The sequence below is a fragment of the Lytechinus variegatus genome, chromosome 1, assembly GCF_018143015.1.
Source record: "Lytechinus variegatus isolate NC3 chromosome 1, Lvar_3.0, whole genome shotgun sequence".
Lineage (NCBI taxonomy): Eukaryota > Metazoa > Echinodermata > Echinoidea > Temnopleuroida > Toxopneustidae > Lytechinus > Lytechinus variegatus.
This window is the reverse complement of record NC_054740.1, coordinates 16475259-16497413: the sequence shown is the minus strand read 5'-3', so window position 1 is coordinate 16497413 and position 22155 is coordinate 16475259. Positions and strand designations below refer to the sequence as shown.

General features: G+C 35.7%; 1 protein-coding gene across 1 annotated transcript; it reads right to left on the bottom strand.

The window, feature by feature from the left end:
- Positions 1 to 414: 414 nt before the first annotated feature.
- LOC121407317 (coiled-coil domain-containing protein 138-like) lies at positions 415 to 21375 on the bottom strand. Its single transcript, XM_041598344.1, has 13 exons — positions 21251 to 21375; positions 15843 to 15903; positions 15062 to 15289; positions 14315 to 14628; positions 12555 to 12704; positions 11956 to 12075; positions 10508 to 10711; positions 9781 to 9921; positions 8510 to 8629; positions 7221 to 7422; positions 6474 to 6650; positions 5748 to 5886; positions 415 to 1555 (listed from the first exon to the last, which is right to left on the bottom strand). Exons 1-13 carry the CDS (start codon positions 21356 to 21358, stop codon positions 1396 to 1398), a joined length of 2124 nt encoding a protein of 707 aa, XP_041454278.1. The 5' UTR covers positions 21359 to 21375; the 3' UTR covers positions 415 to 1395.
- Positions 21376 to 22155: the final 780 nt, after the last annotated feature.

The window sequence follows — 22155 nt, the reverse complement described above, 5'->3', positions numbered from 1 at the left end:
CCTGGATATATGCTCATGAAAGCCACCCCCCCCCCCCCCGTTTCTTCCCCATTCCTCTCCTCTCTCCCTTACCCTGAAAAAAATAGCTATGCTTGTTTCTAAATGTCATTATGTGCATTTCCAGCTCAGTTTGTTGCACTCATATTATACGAGTTCAGCCAACCCAGCTTCCTGCAACTCAATGCTATACAAACAGGGCAACATTCATCACAACTATCCTCTTGAGTATCAAATAGACCAAAGCAAGAATGACAAAATCTCATCAATCAACAATTGAGAATAAAAACAATAGACCATTAAAACCCCTTCTCTCTCTTTATATATTGGTCATCAACTTCTGTTTAAACTTGTCACACCATACCATACAGCATTGATTATTTGCAAAAGAAATTAGGTCAGGGCCCAGCAGAGACTCCAATGATGTAGAGCAACACACCCTTAAATACATTGAAAATCTTCAACTAGAGTGCAAGTACAGATACTTGAGACTAATTTGTGCATACTTTTCTTATTACAGCTGTCAAATCAACATGAATACTGTGAAAGTTTTGACCTAGTTTGTATTCCTTGGAAGCAGTGCAACGCCAGAGGCTCGTAAAATGATGTGTTATTGATTCTAGTCTAATTTCCTCAATGAAACTATTTGGAATGGTGAGAGATCTTCCTAGAGAGAAAGACAGGCTGATAGCCTGAAGCTTGGTGAAATAGCACTTTGCTATTTTATTTGCATGTTTCATGGGTGTAGATTTCCTATCAAAGTATTCAGCCAGTAGTAACCTTGTGCTGAATTTAACGAAAAGTTCATTTAAAATAGTGAAGGGAATGCAATCCGGTAAAGAGCAATGAAATATCTACTCTTAAGGGAAGAAATGCACTTGCATTAAACTGTAGCTGTTCATAAAGGCTTGCACAACTTTATGAACAGCTTTATAAAACACATCCCTTAAGAATTCTTGTCCGTTATACCGTTATTGACTTCAGCATAATAGTAGTCTTGATGCTTGGGCTGATGGTGGCTCTCATAGAGGTTAAGGTTGAAGAGGATTAAAAAAAAAGAGTGTCAGACGAGAGGATTCTGGATTATGAATGATACTGGTATATATGGTGTCCTTCATCTCCTTTCATCTTGTGGAAGAGCTGGGTTTTGGAGGTTAAGGTTAAAGATTATGTTACAGAGTTTGAGACTTCATGTATAGGATTCTGGAATGTGGTACTGGTAATCTGGTATCCACAACTGCTGCATAATCCTAATGCTTGCTGTGATGGTGGCTGGCATCCCAAAATTAGGAGTATAATTTTAAGAAGGTTGATGTTGAAGAGAGAAGAGGCTAAGACCAAATAATTCTTAGAAACTGGTATTCTTTCCGCTTTCTGATGTTGCTTTGATGGTGGCTTTCATCTTGTGCTAGAAGAGCTGGGTTTTAGAAGGTTGAGATTGAAGAGTATAGAACGGAGGTTGAGGGCTAGGAAAGCATTCTCCTGACATTCCCTTGATCTTGACATCTCTTGAATGATGACAGAGGTACCAGAGGAGTCAAAGAAATTCTTGTTGGTCCTATGTGAGAGTGGGAGATGTAGGAGGAAACATGTAAAAAGAGATAAACAGGCAGGTGAAAAAAGTATGCAAAGGGACAGACAGAAGTGAGAGAAAAAAGTAAAAAAGACAGGAGTGTGTGAGAGAGAGAAAGCCAAAGACAAAGAAAATTGGAGAGAGGCATGAAAGAAGAGGGGAGTGAGAGAGAGAAAGAAGACAACAGCAAAGAAAGGAGACATAGAAACGTTAAGAGATTATTTTACACCATAAAACCCAAATCATTCTCTACATGTAGATAAACAGGTGGTCCTAATATTTTTTTTATTACTTATCTAAATAAAGGGAGTAGAATAATGTAGAACAATAAAAAGTAAGGAAATGCATCTAAGAAGCTGTGCAACATATTCATCCATCAGGTACATGTAAAGAAACTGTTGATAAAAGTAGCATTGTTTTCCTTTCACCACTCAGAACACGAAACTGCGAATACCTTTTAAACATATTCTACAGCTAGAATGAATGACCTTAGGAACATTTGTTCAGTGGAGTCATTTTTTTGAGGGAGTGGCTGGTTTGTTCAGTTGAAGAGATTAAAAGTGAAATCTAATGTTGATGTGCATGTAGAGTGATTCAGATGAAACCACAGCAGTTGTTAAAACTATAAACATTTCTAGGGTGTGTTCACACTCTACATGGGCCCTGTTGCATAAAAGTAAATGCTAGCATTGCCATCCAATGGAAAAAAATAAATCCTTGATTTTGATTGGCTATTAAGCATTGTTACCAGGGTTGTTACCACTGGATGACACAGTTAATGTCTCTTATGCAACAGGACCCAGGGCCGATTAATTTAATGAATCTTATACAGAACAGGTGATAACACCCATACCATACTCTTCAATCTGGGGTGTTTCACAAAGACTTAGTTTGACACTGGAATTTGGATTGGTAATAAAATGAAGGACAAATCTAAATACAATTTGAACAATTAAAACAAAGGTAAGATTGAAATCATTGTGAATCAGATACACTTCATGATAACAGCCTGCCTTTTACATGTACACTTTCAGAGATAGCCATTATATGTCCATGCTTATCGAAATCCAGGGAAAATAAAACATTTTAATCGCAGCAAGAGTTATAAGGTTTCATTCAAGAGCTGTATGTGCATTAATGTGAATTCCATGCCATCGACAGAAGGGGCTTCTAAGGAGTTTTGTTTATCACCATTTAATGTGAAAACAGCATGGCCTACAAACTGTAGATTTCCTAGATATAACACACAATTATTTGAAAATGTAAAAACAGCAAACATTAAACCTGACTTTTTAAAAATACTACTACTGCATATATATAAACTATAGTGTATTCATATCTGAATGGGGCATATGAAAGCATAGGTATATGAATTTGAATATGGACATAGTACTACAATGAACTGAATGCCCCAAAGCGGACAGACTCATTGTAAAGTTGAACAAAGCCAAATGATTGAATGTAATACATGATAGGCAATAGTTGTTAGCCAAAACATGAACAAGCATTTGAAAAAAAATAAACTCCATGTCCAATTTAATAGGTCAAATACTCAAAATGCAAATTCTAAATGTGAACAGGACATTAAGTTAACACTTTCATAGCCACTGCCTTGAAGTGATGTAAGCAAAAGGGTATATGATGAATCAAATTGAACTCATTGACCAATGCAATATACTGCAAAGTGTGAACATGGCATAGAGTAAATTTTCAAGGGCCAAAGTCTTAAATTCCAAACTATAATGTGAAGAAGGCATAGAGTTATAACACATTACACCAACTGCCCTTAATGTGATGTAAGCTAAATTGTCTTAGGAATCAATTTTGATAAATTTATGACAAATACAATATTAAACCCTAAAAAGGAAGAACATGGCATAGATTAGAGAGTGAATTTTCAAGGGTCATATTCTTAGATTCCAAAATTATAATGTGAACAAGGCATAAGGGCATAGCACATTCATACCAACTGCATATGAATTGAAGTGATGCAAGCTCAAGGGTCTCAAGGAGTCAATTTAATTCAATGACTAAATGTAATGTGAACAAGGCATAGAGAGTGAAGTTCATGCCCTGGAGGGGTATGCACTAATCTTCAACAGGAGGGGTGTCTGATTTAATTTGTATTGAGCAGGAAAACAATCCATTCATGTCCCACACTATAAAAGATGTTGGACTTTCCAATTGCTACCAGAGAAATTTTTCAATGGATCTATAGATATATAAAAGGACAAGAATAGACTCTTTCCACCAACATTAGAAAGGGATATTTTGACCTTTCTGAAAGAATATAACTGCAATAAGCTCATGATGTAGAATTGTAATTTCCAATCAAGGTCAAGTTAGTGTCATTCAGATTTATGTGTGGATGTAATGATACTTTACTAAAAAGTTTGTTTCAAGCAGTTACTTCAGGGTAATAAACTCTGATTTGATACTAGTAATACATGAACTTCATACAGAAGTTATGCTAAATCTTTTATCATTCTAAATTTTAAGTTTGGGTAACTTCAAAAAGGCTTGATCAGTTATCAGATTGAATTTTTGCCCATGTTAGATAGAATCACTCTTTGAAATGGTTCACATTTATAAGAAGCTCGTGTAAATGGCCCCAATGTGGGGATAATAACCTTCAGGTTTGATTAAAATGTTCATCTCACGTACATGTCTCATTTAATCTTGAGAAGATATTTTAAGCAATTCGTGATTCACCAGCAATATTCATGGAAGTCTTTGTGGTTTTCAAGCAAATAATCTCAGGATTTTATTTCTTCCTAGATTGTGTTTCTTTCTTTTCTCCCCCTTTTCTTTTCTTTTTTACAAAAGTATTAATGAAAAAGTTACAACATACATGCATGCATCGTTGATCATACTGAAAAAACAATTATTTTTAATTAATTTAAGCCAAGAAATAAAATGCTGGATTTAAGATGGCAATTTTCAATAAATCAAATATCATTTTTTCTAGATAAAAACCCCCCAAACTATTAGGTATACACTGAGTCATAAATCCAATAATTAAACAAATACATTATTGGAGTAAAGAAAATAATGCAGAAAATAAAATATTTTTTATAGGGATAATAAGAAATATAATAGACTTATTGCCAATTGAATAAAAACACTAAATTTAGAAATATACGTAAATAACTAACTTGAGAACTTTACTTTATGATTTGTATAAATTTATCATCATTATTCTTAATATCATCATCAGTATGATCCCTACTAGTATCAAAGATATCTTTATCATTATCGTTATAATTATCATTAGAATTAATGTTATCAATAAATTATATTAACATTGTTATTACTTTCAGAATTTTTCATAATCATTTATGTTGTTGAAATTATAATTAACAGTAGTAGTAGTAGTAGCAGTAGCAGTAGTAGTAGTAGTAGTAGTAGTAGTAGTAGTAGTAGTAGTAGTAGTAGTAGTAGTAGTAGTAGTAGTAGCAGTAGTATACATACAGTTATTATAGTGTATGTATACAGTAGTATACATACACTATTGCTATCACTGTCATCCTCATTGTCACCCTCATTCACAACCTGTATTTCGTAAATCACCATCACTTAGTACTTACACCAGATAGAATGATTGTACAGTATCTACCACTAGGGGGAGCTCTTTCATTCAACAAATCAGAGCCATTCATACACTGAATTTGGCCTATTCTCTTTTCTTAAACAGTATTTCTGAGTAACAATACTACTAAGTTGTAGTTCTCTTGACAGCTAAAACACGGGCTAAGGAATCAAATAAACATTAAGAACATACTAGCAAAGCAAAGACCGAGTAAAATCATTGGCCATTCATAAATATACAACAGATTTAATTTAGATTTAGTATCTAATTGTGAATACCAGTCAATTAAATTTTACTAGGCCCATAATAATCATCCATGATTGATCACATCACTTACTTTTTAAATGTATAAATTGGTTCCATTACATTTGCTCCAGCGACACTTGCTCCACTGTTAATTCCACACATTAATGGAATGACCAACTTCAAACTTGGATTTAATACTACACCCTATCCTAAACCCAACATAAACCCTATTGCAACCCTAACCCTACATCACAGACGAAATAAAGCCTGGAGCAATTGTCGCCGAGGAAAATATTGTGTCACAGTATAAATCAACTTAAAAAAAAATCAAAATCAACTCACTTGATTTTGGAGAGCTTCTGGAGGATAATGCTCAATTTTTCGATGACCTTGATATCCATTCCTGATGAACTCAAGAGGGCAGCACAAGACTTGAACCAGACATCATTACAACAGCTATACAAAAACTGCTGCATAAAAACTAGAGTAGTAAAGTAAATGTAAAGGATGATTATTTGTTACAGCTAAATGCCTCCTCACAATTTGTTTATTTAGTTTATTTTTAAACAAGTAACCTTGCAAATCTTATTTGTGGTTAACATAAATTAAATGGCTAACATAAATATGAAGAAATAACATCTGGATTTTCAAAATTACTGATAATCATCTATTGAAACAAATGAATGAATAAAATCAACTTCATTAAAATATAAACAGTACAATCTGAATGTATTTTATTATGAATTTAATTTACAATGAATTCGTTTAAATTTACTCAATCAGTTCACATCCAATCCAATCCAATTCATTCTAATTTAGTTAAATTAAATCAGTTCATTCCAATTCAGACCATCCCAGTAAAGCTCGATTTGACTAATTCAAATACATGTAGCTTCATTTAAATCAAATCAAATTAATTTCTGCTAACTTGAATTAAATTCATTTTAATTCAGTTCAGTCTATTTCAGTTTGGTTGAATTCAATATAATCCAATCAATTTGAAATTTCAAACCCTAAAATTTAATTCAAGCCCATGCAATCCACACAAATCAGTTAACTATCACTCACTTGATTCCATAGACATCTGTAAGAAGATATCCACAGCACATCCCGTAATAGCTCTGTTACTCGCTCTAAGATGAGAGAGAATAAGGGGCGTGGCTTGGTAGCGGAGATACAACTCCTTAGCTCTATCATCCTTCAGATCACACCTCAGCACATCAAAGACATTAGCTAAGTAGTCCACTACAAATAGATGAGAAATGATATTCATTTACCACCCAAAACTTCATCTACCTTTTTAAACTCATTTCATTTTTTTTAAATCATTCATTCACTTATCTGCTTATTTTATAAATCTATACATTGACCCATCTGTCCATCCTTTCATTTATATATTCATTATTTCTGGTTCTTTGAAAAAAAAAACTTCTTTCATATTCATTCAAAAGACTGCTACGGACAAAGCACAATTTAAAATCAAGAAGACAAATCAATAATATCAACACTCAAAATCTTAAGAAACTTAAGAGATATGAAGAGGGTGTGATGAAAAATATTACAATTTACATTGATTGTAAAACAGAAAACACAGAAGTTAGTAGATCTATGATAGATGACGATAAGTATATGGGAACATAAATATATCATTCCTAATTTAAGAATTAAGATTAGAGGATATAAAGTAGAACATTGGTTCTCAAAAGATCTTCAGAAGATCTTCAGAAGAGCAGAGTAAGAGCAGATAATTACTTCAGACATTTTAAAAAGAATGAACTCTAGTTAATCATTCACAAATAGACAATAGAGATTTACCCTGAGTGACAGTCTTCATAATGATGAGAGAGGAGAGGAATCTAATATGAAGGTTGGTACTTTTGAAGAATATTGCTGACTTGGGTTTCTCAGTCTGAGCAGGATCAGGGTTAGTCTTATCTCGATCAGACGCAAACCTTACCACCTGAGGGCGGTACAACTCATCACCAAGGCGACGATATGTTGATGACAGACTGATTTGCTGCAATGATAAATAAAAATAATATAATACTTGTTTTCTAATGAAGGTACATCACAGAATTGAAGCTTATATACATTGTATAAAAACAGAACATAAAACCTGACACTTAATAACCTGCAAATGTTCAGGGTGATGCACATTTGGACTGATTTTCGAAGAGTATGATAAAATTGTAAGTTTGCAAGTCTATCAGTCGAATGGGCTAGGAATAATTGTACTCAGGTTTACTACTATACCCTTTTAGACAAGAAGGTGAATTTGTGAAAACAGATAGTAGTCTAATAGAAAAAGATCATAAAGCTAAAACACAGGACATTTTTCACATCATGATATACTTAAAGGTCAAGTCCACCTCAGAAAAATGTTGATTTGAATCAATAGAGAAAAATCAGACAAGCACAATGCTGAAGATTTCATCAAAATCGGATGAAAAATAAGAAATTTATGACATTTCAAAGTTTCGCTTATTTTCAACAAAATAGTTATATGAACGAGCCAGTTAAATCCAAATGAGAGCGTCGATGATGTCACTCACTCACTATTTCTTTTGTTTTTTATTGTTTGAATTATACAATATTTCAATTTTTACGAATTTGACGATTAGGACCTCCTTGCCTGAAGCACAAAATGTTAAAATAATGGAATTCCACGTGTTCAGGGAGGAATGAAACTTCATTTCACATGACAATGACGAGAAAATAACAATATTTCATATTTCACATAATGAAATACAAAAGAAATAGTGAGTGAGTGATGTCATCAACTCTCTCATTTGGATGTAACTGGCTCGTTCATATAACTATTTTGTTGAAAATAAGCGAAACTTTAAAATGACATAACTTTCTTATTTTACATCCAATTTTGATGAAATTTTCAGTGTTATGCTTGTTGAATTTTTCTCTTTTTATTCAAATCAAGTTTTTGTTGGGGTGGACTTGTCCCTTAATATTATTTATCAAATATTTACAAGCCTCATTTCAAACATAGTTCGTTGTCAAGCTATTTGTGCCTAAAGAGTTCACTGCTAATATCTGATTCTTTGTTTTATATTTCTAAGGCTACATAAAATAAAGAATGAATCCGATACCTGTTTATCTGATGACTGTAGGCATAAGAGTGACCAGTAGATGAATTGAAGACAAGGGAGATGTAATTTAGCAGCCTGTGATGGAAGCTGTCCAAGGACTTCAACTAATGATGGTAAAATCTGGTAGGATCAAATAGAATTTTAACGTGCAAACACCTAACTTCGCAATTGCAGTTTTTAACTGCTGCTCCACTCACCTGTCACTGCCTGACTAAAATAGTTTTAGAAATTATTTGCAAACTTAAAGGTGTCTTGTAGCATCTGATATTAATCTTTGGTAATGCCTGGGCCACATTTTAGCCGCCATTTTGCTAAGGCGATGGTTTGAGATGCCCCCATTGAGCAATCAATGTATCCCAAGCTGCCCGCGCAAGTTACTAATATTTGGTATGAAAAAATAAATATTATAAAAAATGATCGCAATCATTCCATTTTGAAAGTGGGAGTGATAATTATTATCAAAAGAGGAGGGGTTGCATCTTAACGTATATCCCAATGCATGAAGAAGCTTTGAGAACACAGCCGAGTCAATGCACTTTTGTATACGATCGTGTGTGTGCACATGCGCAATATGACTGTGTAGTAAATGTTTTGGATGCTTCGAACCGGTGACTTAAAATTTACCAACCATTACTAAGCTGTTCTTGAAGTGCATAATCCATGACATTCTTACTTACAAATTTCAGGAGAAAAGTTTTTCATATATTTGAGAGAATTTGTGGATACTTTCATCTCATAGAAAGATTTTTTTTTCTTTTGCAATAATGCAGGGCTAATGGAAGGTTGAAGACTGCCGATTATTGGCGATAACAATTTAATGAGTATGTAGGTTAGAGATGAAACACGACATTATACATGGCAATATGATCATAAACTACCTTCCAGATTACTGCAATTGAAATGATATTTATTTAAAACAAAGAGCAAACCCACAACCTTAAATTCTTGAGGTGAGCCCTCTACCATTAATTCACTTGAAAACAAGATTGAATTTTCCCCATCTCCCAAGTATGGGTCTTGATTTAGAGCATACAGGGAAATACATGTGCATCAAGACCAACTCCCTGTCCCAACTTTTCCTGTCTTTCAAAAGATTCTTTCTATGATTCTCATACTTTTCTCACACATGGACAAAAGAGTAGGACCAAATCACAAAAGAAAATCCCCCCCCCCTCCCCCCAGGCATGATTTCAACTGGCAGAGCTAAATCATGTACAAAAATCAAACATATCATTGGATCTGGCTTCATGTATAAGTAAGTCAAAACTTACCCTTATGCATCTATCATGAGTAAGTGCTTGCGAAGGCATGGATTCCAAAGGTTTGGATGGATCATCAGAGTAATGCTGTAGATGGACTTCACTGACCCACTCAAGAAGTATTCCTAATGCATCATATAGTCCAGATGATTGCTAAAGGAAAGAGAAATATATAATGGATCAAATATTGGACCAAATAATATGGAGAGAAACAACTGAATACAAAAAATACAATACTATAAAATAAAGTTTCCCCACTACAGTTGACAACTTTCACCAGTGCTGGCTTGCTTCTATATCACACATATACTCTGTGTTCATAACACGCATAGATTTGATCTCGCATATTTTTAATTCTTCTTTAACTAAATCAGATTTTATTTGGATATCACCATTGCTTAAATGCTGGCCACTTAAAAAATAATCGAACAATTTTGTTTCATAATGCACAGGAAAAAAGACAGATAATTCATTTATACAGCGTCATCACACATTTTAGAGAAAACACTGCAAAGATCAAGCATAACGACTTACTGAACACATTAAAAAAACATTCTTCAGATTCTTCTAAAAAACTAATCATTTTAATATGCTAGATCAACCATATTTTCTTGATAGAATAGTTCAAAGAATGCAAGATTATACAAATTTAAGCAAAACAATAAGCTTCAAGAGACAAGGCAAATCTCTTTAAAATGCTCCTCTTGGTTAGAACAAGAAAGAAGAACTAGAGGAATACCTTTGTGCTTCTTGACATAACACTTTTCTGTGCTGACCCATCGACCCGTCGCTTGACCGTCTCAACCTTTGCCTTGACCGCCATGCTCTCTTGATCTCTCTGTCGACTGGTCAGTTCCTGTTTCCTCAGTAGGTTGGTCAAGCGGCTCTGAAGACTGATGGCTTGGGATTCAAGCTTTTTGTTCTGCTCCTCCACCTTGTCAAGCTACCACGTAAGAGATTTAAAAATTGATTTACAATTTTACTAGAGAGATATAGTTATAGTTAATCTTTCTTAAGCTGGCATCAGTTCACACATGTTTTCTTTTTCAAATATACACGTATTCTGGTGGAAGTTATTTGACCACTAAGAAAGCATAAATGTTTGTAAGTAAGCAACTACAGGACCCATGGCTTTGTTAGGGTCCTCTCAACAGGGGTGTGAGTGGTCACAAATAACAAGATCTGAAAAAAGCTGAGGAGTGGTGAAAAAGTCTGAAATAGAACGAGCTCCCATTCTCTTTGTACAGAGGAAAGCCAAAAAAAGCTGAAATTCAGCTGAAAATCAAAACAAACAAAAAAATCTGAAATCAGCTAAAAATCTGAACTCTCACACCCCTGTCTCAAAAGAACTGGGTAATGATAAATGCCTTATAAAATGGCACTAGTGCAGTGGCTGTTTGCTCAGCAGACTGACAGGGCCAAATGAGCTTCTACAACACCTCTACTGGGTATAAGCAATTTCATATGGTTGATGACTGAATGTTAAAGATCTATTAAACTGAAGGCAACTAGTGCAATAGCTAGAACTGTGAACCAAAACCCATATCTTAAAATTTCATTAACTTTCTTATGACCATTATTAACTGAGGGACAGATAGGACATCACAGCCCTATGCTGCAGACAGCTGGTGAGTTGCCTTCCTTCCATTCACAAATCACATGGATTTTGCATGACAAACCTCTACAACTTGATCGCATACTCATTCAACTGCTAACCAATCCCTCAAGATTATAGATATTGTCCGATATGGAAGATTCATAGTGACAAGTTACGAGTCTGCCCTACCATTCTTCTTTCACTCAAGCGCGGACCAGTCGAAGCATATATATGTTCTGTGTGTATGGGGGGAGGAGGTTAACAACATCTACTTTAAAACACCATCTACTTACCTGATTTCTCCATTGTTGGCCTGCTTCAGGGTGTAGGGTGTGTGGGAGGTGTATAAATCATCATCTACTTACCTGATATCTCCATCGTTGGCCTGCTTCGGGGTGTAGGGTGTGTGGGGGTGTATAAATCATCATCTACTTACCTGATTTCTTAATCCATCATTGGCCTGCTTCAGGGTGTAGGGTGTGTTGGGGGTTGTATAAATCATCTTCTACTTACCTGATTTCTTAATCCATGATTGGCCTGCTTCAGGGTGTAGGGTGTGTTGGGGGTTGTATAAATCATCTTCTACTTACCTGATTTCTTAATCCATCGTTGGCCTGCTTCAGGGTGTCAAATGATTCTTTCTGTCTTTTATTTTCTTTGGTTCTTTCTTTGATGGTATCCTCTAACTCTTTAACCTGTTTCCTGTGCTCCTGATACATGTACAAACAAAGATTATATTATAATATTTCACATCTATCTACATCAAAAAGCCCATCATTATCATCACTAAAAACAGTTAACTTTTTAACCTTTACAGTGTTTATAAATAGTAAGCACATGACATCTAAACTTACAGGACATACTATTTTTTATTCAAAAAAAGAAATTAGTTTGTATAATCTTATTCTTCCAAAACGTTTTTTATAATCTATCAGAGTAGTCAAGGTATAACGATAGAAAGAATATAAACACCTCTTCATGTTTATGTTATTTCTTTTTGCAAGCTCGAGGAATCGATGAATAGAAATTTCTAGTAAGTAATCAGAAAATTCCTGAGATGATATACAAAGAATACATCTTCCAATTTATGCCATATCTTTTTGAAATCTTTGCAAGCTTGACAAATTGATGAATAGAAATTTCTTGTAATTCATAAAAACATTCTGGAATCACACACAAGAAAAAATACCTCTTCCAGTTTATGCCATCTGTTGTTGAAATCTTTGTAAGCTTGACGGATAGATGAATGGTCAGTCTGAAGCGTTTCTTCAAGACTTTGAAGAGATCGTTCTCGTTTTTCCAATGCTTTCTCCCTCTCCTGAAGGGCAATGTTCTGCTTCTGTAAATAAAAATTTAAAATTCACTCACTATATTATTATCATAAGTAAATCCAGAGTGAAATTCCTTAAAACACTTTTTGTACAAAAATTAACTCATACTAGGCTGAGCACTGTCATATTCACAACAGAACCGCTAACAATTCAAATTACATGTACATAGAAAACACTGTGAATATGAATATTTTCAACCTGTTGTTTCCTTTTACAAATAGTTTGCAATGGGTGGCTTTGGATAGTAAATTTGTGTTCCAATTAACATACAAGCATACAACAGGTCACAGACTTCAAATATTTTGGAGATGTAACTCAGGCCATTGAATCATACAATATAAAACTTGGCACAAGAAAAATATTTGGAAATTTGGGGCACAAATTTGAGTTCATTTCACATTTGCTCTTCAACTTATCAAGAAAACTCTACACAGATTACAGAGTATTTACAACAGAACTATGGTGTCAACCTACAGTGAAAATTTGCAAACTGTCCATCGTTCCTTCTTTTAAAAAATGAAAACTTGAGCAGCCATGACAAAGCAAGAAGACCTCAGGGGGGCGTTTCATGAAAGGACTTGTCAGACGTTTTATCCGACAAGTCCCATTTTATCCGTCAGCTACCACGGGAATAGTGCCTCTCGGCCAATCAAAATCATGGAAAATAAGAACTTGCCTTTCTCATAAATCTATTTTCTTTCGTGGCCCACTACTTTGGAATTCTTTGCCGGTTAATATGAAAACGTCTTGTTCTTTTAATATTTTCAAACGTAACTTCAGAAACTTTATATTTGATAATTAAACCTGTTTGTAAATATTTTTTATATATATAATCTAAATCTTACTATTTGTGTATCTATGCCTTTGTATTGTCTCCTAATTGTCTTTTGTACTTTTGATATTGTCAATAATTATTATTCTTTTTAAAGTAAGTTGGGTCGGCCTTTTTATAAGGATATTCTTTTCCTTTTTGGCTGCTTCCCTCTCAATGCTTTTTTATGTCTTTGATGTTATGTAAACTTTGTTCCTATGTATTTTACCACATTTTTGTTCATTTTTTATGCAGAGAGCAAAATAAACTTGAATTGAATTGAAAGATGTCAGATCTGACAACTTGTCAGATGAAAATATTGATGAAACGCTCCCCAGATGTCATTCAAGTCCTAAGTGTTCTCATTGTTTTATTAATACATGATCTAATGATAATAATAATATGGATTCATATAGCGCAAAATCTATTTCTATATATTCTATTGCGCTGCAAGAGCTTCCTAGGTGCTGTACATACTATTGGAATAGATAGTTTTTAATTTTAACTTGAAATTATGTATATTTGTTGAATTCCTAATGTCCCATAGTCGTGGGTGTTGCTTTAGTCTTGTTTGGGGGTACTTGCAGTGTGAGTGTATCTTGTGAGCTACGTAGGTGATGGTCATGAGATCGGGATTTCAATTTCAAGAGATCTGAGATATAACTTGGGGCCTCACCATTAAGACGTTTAAAGACTAATGATCAATGAGACCACCACAGACTTCTTAATTTTAATCATTCCTATGTTGCTATCTCAATTGTTCTTGGCTTTATAAACGATCCCAGATAATTGTATCCAAAGACAAACCTGAAGTTTAGAGCTAATGGTAACCAGTTCTGCATAAACAGCCGCAACCTGTCCAGATGACTTTCCTGGGCTCAAGCGGTCATCATCGTCCCTGCGTCCTGCTTTACGATACTTCTGTGTGCTGGGTGGACTTGTTCTATAATCCTGGTAATCATCATCTTCTACCTCCTCCTCCTCCTCATAGTCCTCATCCACGTGGTCATATGGATCATGTCTTCTTGAATGACTCAAGCCATTAGAGGTTCTCTCATCATATGAAGCTCCAATCTGAAGGGTTACATCTGGATCAGAAAGTGTTGCAAGTTCCTCTGACACTGTCAGAAATCAACAGAATTTGTTTGATATAGCCATTTGAAACATTTATTTGACTAATGCAGTGATGTTTTGATTCTAGCAAACGTCTTTCACTGTAATGAAATTGTACGAGATTATCCAGAGCATGTGGACATACTGATGAAACAAAGCTAATCAAAATGGATTTAACCTTGCCAAGAACTGATTGGAGAAATCACTGAATTTTGTTTTTTTTTATGTATGATATGAACTTCCATAAGAATAAATGTACAACCAGTAAAAAAAAGTGTATCTTGAAAGATGAGACATGTTTGACTGAAAATCATCAATTACCATTTACATACAGTGAAAATAAGATTAATGGGAAGCTAAAATATATATTTTCTTACTTGATAAATTGTTCTCTGTCATGGTACTCATAATATATCAAACATTTAATGCACTAAAACTAACATGTATGCCTGTCCTGGTACATCCTCTGCTTCATCGACCTCAAAAATCTCTCATCTTTGTCAGTCTGTGGTGATACATCTCCAAGTCTTCTACTACTTGCTTTGATGATCTTACACATGTCTCTTAAAGCTCTGTCATAATGTTTTCTCTCCTCACTTGTCAGTTGGTGACTCATTGGAGATGTATTCATGTCTGCTGCCCTCTCTGGAGATTGTTGAGAAGTCACTTCTGTAAATCATGAAATTGTCAATGACAAATAAAACAATGTTTGCCCTACAATTTTGCAACAGATTGTGAGTGGAAATGTGTAAGCATTTTGATTGTGAAATTTTGTGTTTAATGTGTCATTAGAATCATTTCCCCCAAAATTCAGTCGTTCAATGAATCAACCATACCATACTCTGATGAAAGGAAACTCATACTTATGCAGAAATTATGGAATGATGAATTCAAATCTACATTCGCCATATTGTCACACAACTTTAAATGTCTGCATATACAGACATATTCTTGTCTTATTGATGTGGAACAGGGAATTGGGGGTAAAATTGAATCAATGTACAGAGTACTTAATGAATTTCATACCCACTTTTAGAGCATCATAAATCATAAGAGCCCATAATAACTGAACTGTTCTCTATGCATTCATGTTGTTGCATCAAAAACATATTCTACAATTTCTATGACATATCTACTCCAGTCAATGGAATGAAATTAAGTATATCATATCACTGATAATTGAGGGTTTGCGAAACAGACACAGCTCAAAAGCATGTCTTACCATATCCTTGTTGAGTTCCAATATCTGGTATAGAAGACAGGTCATCAGAAAATAATCTCCCCTGAAAATGATATAAAATCAGTGAACACTCATGAATCAATTCATATAACAGTGCAGCTGGCAAAGTAGCCAGATTCAAAGCTCAAACTGGTTCTTGATCTGTCTCATTTATACTTTGCAATAAATAATTTGTACTTTATTTTACAAAGGTAATACACAAAGCATTTTATATAACTAGGCCTATATACCTGTCCCAATTAATGACAAATGTACACTGTAGCCTAACTTGTAAAAAGGAAAAGTTAGACCTCTAATATGTCGCGTTCGCTCTTGCGATCGATCGGCCATTGTGCTTTCAATTTTGTAAGAAGAAAAACGAACGAGACAAAACTTTTCCTTTTTTTGAGGGCCCAGTTTGTGCCCTGATGTCAGGATTCTGTGTCATGATAGACCTTCATCCATATAATTGAGGTACATGTAAGTACATAACATATTTTCCCCCCTTTTATTTGGGGTGCTATTAGCATTGCGACCCCATTCTACCCCATTGGAGCGTTGTGGCCCAGTGGATCAGTCTTCGGACTTTAAAACAGAGGGTCGTGGGTTCGAATCCCAAGCCATGGCGTAATTTCCTTCAGCAAGAAACTGATCCACAGTGTGCTGTACTCAACCCAGGTGAGGTAAATGGGTACCGGTAGGAAGTAATTTTTAAGAAGCTGTGTGCGCTATGAACGCTTAGCTTAGCCGGGTAATATAGGAGCGCCTTGAGCTGGATATGTGTGCAATATAAATATCCTATATTATTATTATTGGAGAGTATCCTCTGCCTAATATTACATGGACGAGTCCTGGGCTCCAACCCGCTTCGCGGGCCAGAGCTCCCTGGGTTAGACTCTACTACTAGGCCTACAAGGCCTAGATCTACTTCATCCGCATCCCAACGTCGGGCCGGCCATCTAACTAACCTAGTCTGCTGGGCAAACCCTTCACTCAAGTTAAAGGCCTGGTCACACCGCCCAAGCATTGTTGTGGAGCAGTAGGGAGAGAGGGTCGAATTTCGCTCACAAAATTGGGGAAAAAAATCGAAAAAAACAAAAAAAACAATCAAAATCGAAAATGGTGAACGGTGATGTTTTTTCTCTCCGGACTAACAACACTCGGGCGGAGTGACCAGGCCATAAGGGTCTGAATGTGCAGCCTACTCATGCTTTGTGTATACTGAAGGCTCTCTCGTCATCTCGAATGTAGTGTAATGGAAACTGACAGTGACAATCCCCAGGGGGCCAGTCAAATATATTCAGAGATGCCAAGTTCAAAGACCAGCTATGCGTGAGATTTTTCTGTGAATCTGAGTGAGATCACAGACATTGTGTACAATGTATATGGGGATAGGCTGTGATAGTTGCGTGAGACAGAGATTTGAGGGGATGAACAAGAGTCCAAAATTCTTGAGTCTCACGCATAATGCATGAGACTTGGTAGCTCTGTATATTGCTGTACATACGCTCGTTAAGGGTATCAAAAACACCAATTTTCAAGAAAAAGGGTGATTTTGAAAGACTGGTAAATGGTCAATTGCGGGGTCAAACGTATTTAGGATATATTTTTTCCCCAAAGTTTTTTTTTTTAAAGACTAGGCCTAGCCAAACGTGTTAAGGCCAAGGGTATGTTTTTTTCCCCAAAAGCCAAAGACCAAGCTTTTTCCCCCCAGGTCATATTTTGACGACAAATTGTTTAGGGGCCAAAATGTAAATAAAGCCTGCAAAAAACTTGTTTAGGCACTTTAGGGGGTTATTTTGCACACATAGAAAACTTGCTTAGGGGGCGTTTGGAAATAACTTGGTCACGCGTGTGTATGGCAGTGAGTCCAAACTTCGCGGACGGTCATTATCTAAAAAACTAGCCAATATCCTTAAAATCTGACATCATCAACGTGAAGAGCGACCTAAAATGACCTTTTGGTGACAGTTTCTTTAGGAGGAGTTCAGTATTCATAAAAATATTGGCAAAAGATCGGCAAATTTGTCACCGCTAGCACCTGTTTTGAAGAAATCTGATATTCTCAACAAGCATCACGATATCACCATTTTGCAAGCAGAAATCATAAAAAATGTGAGTTAAATGTGGTACTAACCGATTCTATAGCATTTTGCAATCAATCTGATGTAGATATTTCACTTTTTGAGCTTGAGTTTTTGTTTAAATCTCCATAAAATCTTTGGTGCACGAAGTTAGGTCACACTTTTTCTGAACGGTTTTCCAGCACAGCCCGCATTCACCGATCGGAATAGAATTTTGAGATCGCGATACCGGCGAAACCCCTTGACCTACTTTACATTTTCATCCATGATTTTATAGTTTACATTCTTGCCGTCAATGTGGTAACTATTTCTTGAATTGATTTTGTATAAATTATGAATATTTTGTGAAAAAAATTTAGCCTGATGAATATTTTTGAAAAGTGCGCAAAGTTTGGATACCCCATCATACAGCAACTGTCATTTGACTGGCTGACAGTGACACTACACGCGAGTGTAAAAAAATCAAGCATTTGATTTATCCACAAGAAAAAGAGTAATAAAAATAAGAGTTAAGACAAACAACATTGCCACCCTTATTTAAATCTAGCCATAAACATGGACTCGATGTAACAGAGAACAAGGTCATCATAACCCTGTTCATTGAACATCATGTTGAATGAGTGATCATGATATAGATAAGATAGATCATCATCATATTCATAAAGTGTATGCCATGCATGCAGTGCTAGTAGTATAAACTTCCAAGTTCCAGCGCGCAGTAGAGGTAGGATGGGGGGGGGTTTGGGTGTCCGGACAGTTTATCTTTTTGAAGCCTTCTTTTTTGTCTTTAGATTACACTAAAAATATGAATTCAATACTTGTCAAGTTGTAATCATCTTCTATTTTGTTCTAATAATATTTCCTAACATTTTGTACTAAAAAAAATAAAAAATTGATGATCTTCGCTGGTATTTTGTTCGAAACGACTTTCTAAAATTGATCGTCCGGACACACAACAACTGCAACTGGGTACCGGCACTTGTTCACTGCTACCACCCTGCCTGTGGGGAATCTACAGTACAGGTAGGACTATGGTATGCCAATGTTGTACAGAGCACACAATTTAAAAAATCATTAAAATATCACTTTTGTGACCAAAATTACTCATTTCCATACAGATGCAATTTATTTTTCATTAGTAACTTGGGAATAATTTTTGTATTCACCAGCGCACTCAAAAACTTGAATTTTGAGCATATTTTTTTGTACGCCCTCTATTGGTGGAAAGTAATATGGCAAGAAAATTTTCATTTTTTGATCTCTATTTTTAATTAAGAAAAAAATAATTTAAAGAATCACATTCAAATAAGAGTGAAATTGTATAAATAATAGGTGTAATGGAAACTTTCAGTGTAAAAAAATCAAGCATTTGCCCCAAAGGAAAAGAGAAAATAAGCCAAACATTGCCACCCTTATTTGCCACACATGGATGGAGATATAAGTGAGAACAAGGTTATATCATAACCTTGTTCATTGAATGAGTGGGTACCGGTATCGTACATACGGTATATACTAAATTACTATACCCTACGGCTACGGTTACATACTAACCTCGTACAATGTGTGAGTGCCTCAGGCGATGTTCGTGCAGGCTCCACTCCACTTCCGCTACACAACTCAACGCTCCACCTCGGGTAGGTGGAGCGTAGTGTAGCGGTACCGTGGAGCCTGCACGAACATCGCCTGAGGTAACCCTACGGTTAGACCAAAAGCTTCGGTCTCTGTTTTGTTGGTTGTTCAGCTGAACTTCGTTGGCTTCACTCACCAAATACAGAGACCGAAGTTCTAGCGCGATCTGTACAGATACAGGGGACTCAATGGCCATATGTTTATGTACTTAAGATCGGATAAAACGGGGAAGTGAATTTGCGCGACAGCCGAGGTAAGTCACTGTTTTTGTTCCTTTTAACTTCATTTTTCTCCGTTTTGGGGCAATTGATGCCAAGAGGGAATATAAATTTGCACTCTGGTCACTATATTATAATTTTCGAAATTTTTATTCATTAAAGACAAAAATTGAAAAGCCTCAACGGGGGGATTTTGCATTGCAAGTCCCCTAATGGTGGCTGCACGATAGCGAGCTGTCTGTGTACGAGAAACAAAAAAAAATGTTAAAAAACTCCTCGAAACAGACGGCTGCCAGCTGTCTACCAGGGGCCCGTTTCTCAACACCGTCATAAGTCTAACTTCTTGACTAAATCGGAGATAGTGAGCTACTTGTCCGCTAACCGTTTCACGAAGCCCTCTTTACCAAGATTGGGTACAACAACCTCACTAAATATTTATGACACCTCCGAACCTGTCATAACTTCTTTCTTAATGACGTAGTGGCATCACGTGGGTAGACTATGACATGCAAAATTGTCGAGAAATTTAAAAATTATAATCTTACGTAATCAATCACAGAGGTTGAAATTACATCCCAAAATAAGTGGGATAATGCATTCAATGATCATTGTAATACAAAGTAACTATGGAAACTGTTGGTACAACGCCACAAAACCATTCATTTTGAAATAGTAAAATAATTTAATCGATAGAAATTCTACAACGTCAGGCCATCCATAACTGGACTTGTATTTGTCGTTTTCAGACCCTATTGACATTTGGATAAATTCTAATCTTTAATTTATGCATAGAATTTGTCAAATCGTAAGATCAGTATCAAAGATTTATAAAAAATAATGTTAAACTATATTTCGATGATGGTTGGAATCGTAAAACATTGTATAATTATCATAATTTTGCAAATAAAACCGTTATGGTTTACTTTCGTAAACTATTAAAATTGGATATCCCGGGGTACCCATCTCAACGTCCACATGTGATTTTTTTTAGTCATGAAATAAATTATTCATAATTCAATTTTTCAGCAATTGAATGCCCCAGTCTTAAAGGTCTAAGTATGTATGATGCATAATTTACCTGTGCTATTATTTTTAAAAGATGTAATTCCCAATTCATCACAATATTTGCAATTTTGTCATAATTTTTCTTTTTGAAAATTATGCTATTTTGTGACTAAGGCTACGTCTCGTCTGCTCTTTTAACCGATAGTATCGATATCAAGGTATTTTAGTTAGGAAGCCTTTCGTGAAACAGGTTTAGTAAGATTGGAACTAACTCCGTGGTTTGTGGATAAAGATAAGACTAACTTGTCCAAGTGTTGAGAAACGGGCCCCAGCTACCTTACGCTACGGTATGCACCATCAATGATGCACGTACCGTACTGTGAGTCTGTGTGCGCATATTCGAATTGACGTGTATTCAGTAAATCTAAGTTAATTTAACCTAAGAAATTTCAATTGAATCGGAACTGGTATTTACAGTTTTATGTTGATAAGATTTCCGAGACATCTCACAAGGCACAGGTGCTTGGAAAGTTGGATTTGCGACGGTTGATTTAGTGGTAAACACGGCGCAGCCACAGCTCATGTCATGATCAACATTTTGATTTTGGTGCCAATTGATAGTCTTAATCTATGAAATATTATTCAGATAAAGAAAATAAAATAAAAACTAGAAGTTTAATAATGGCCCATTACCAATAGAATTCAATGAAATTATTTTAAAAAATAATTAGAATCCGAATATGAAATATAACTTACTAGATATTCTGTATAGGATTGACAACTTAAATTACAAATTATCATAATAACAAAAAGTATATTAAAGGGTCTTTAGCCGATTGCAAAATTTCTGTTCATCTTTGAAAGTTAGCATCCCAAACTACGCACTGCTAGAATGACGATCGTTTTGATGATGAGTCTCAGAAATATTTAAATTTCAATATTTCATTTAAAAATGACAGGAGCCGCGGAAACATGCAGGGGGTGGCTGGGTGTGCTCAAGGAGCTCCTTGGTGGGCTTCAGCTCCTCCTGTTGTTTTTTTTTCCAAACCCGGGTACAAAAATGTAAAAATTACCATTCGATAGTGAGTTTTTGCATGGTCATGCAGCTTTTGGCCCCGGGGGGGGGGGGGCACTCGACCAAAAAAGTACTGGTGGGGGTGTGCCGCGGGCGAGACAAAAAACGGGGGCCTTAGAGCGGGCTTATTGTAAAAAGGAGGGTCCTCGGAACGGGCTTTGGAACTACAAATGTTTGTGAAAACGGGGTCCTTGGAACGGATCGCCAGGCTGTGAGTGCGTATGCATCCCATGCGTGTATGATGCAGCTAGCCGCCGGCCGTGCGCTCGCGCAGAGGCGATGGTCGGACAGTGCTCGGCGGCCGC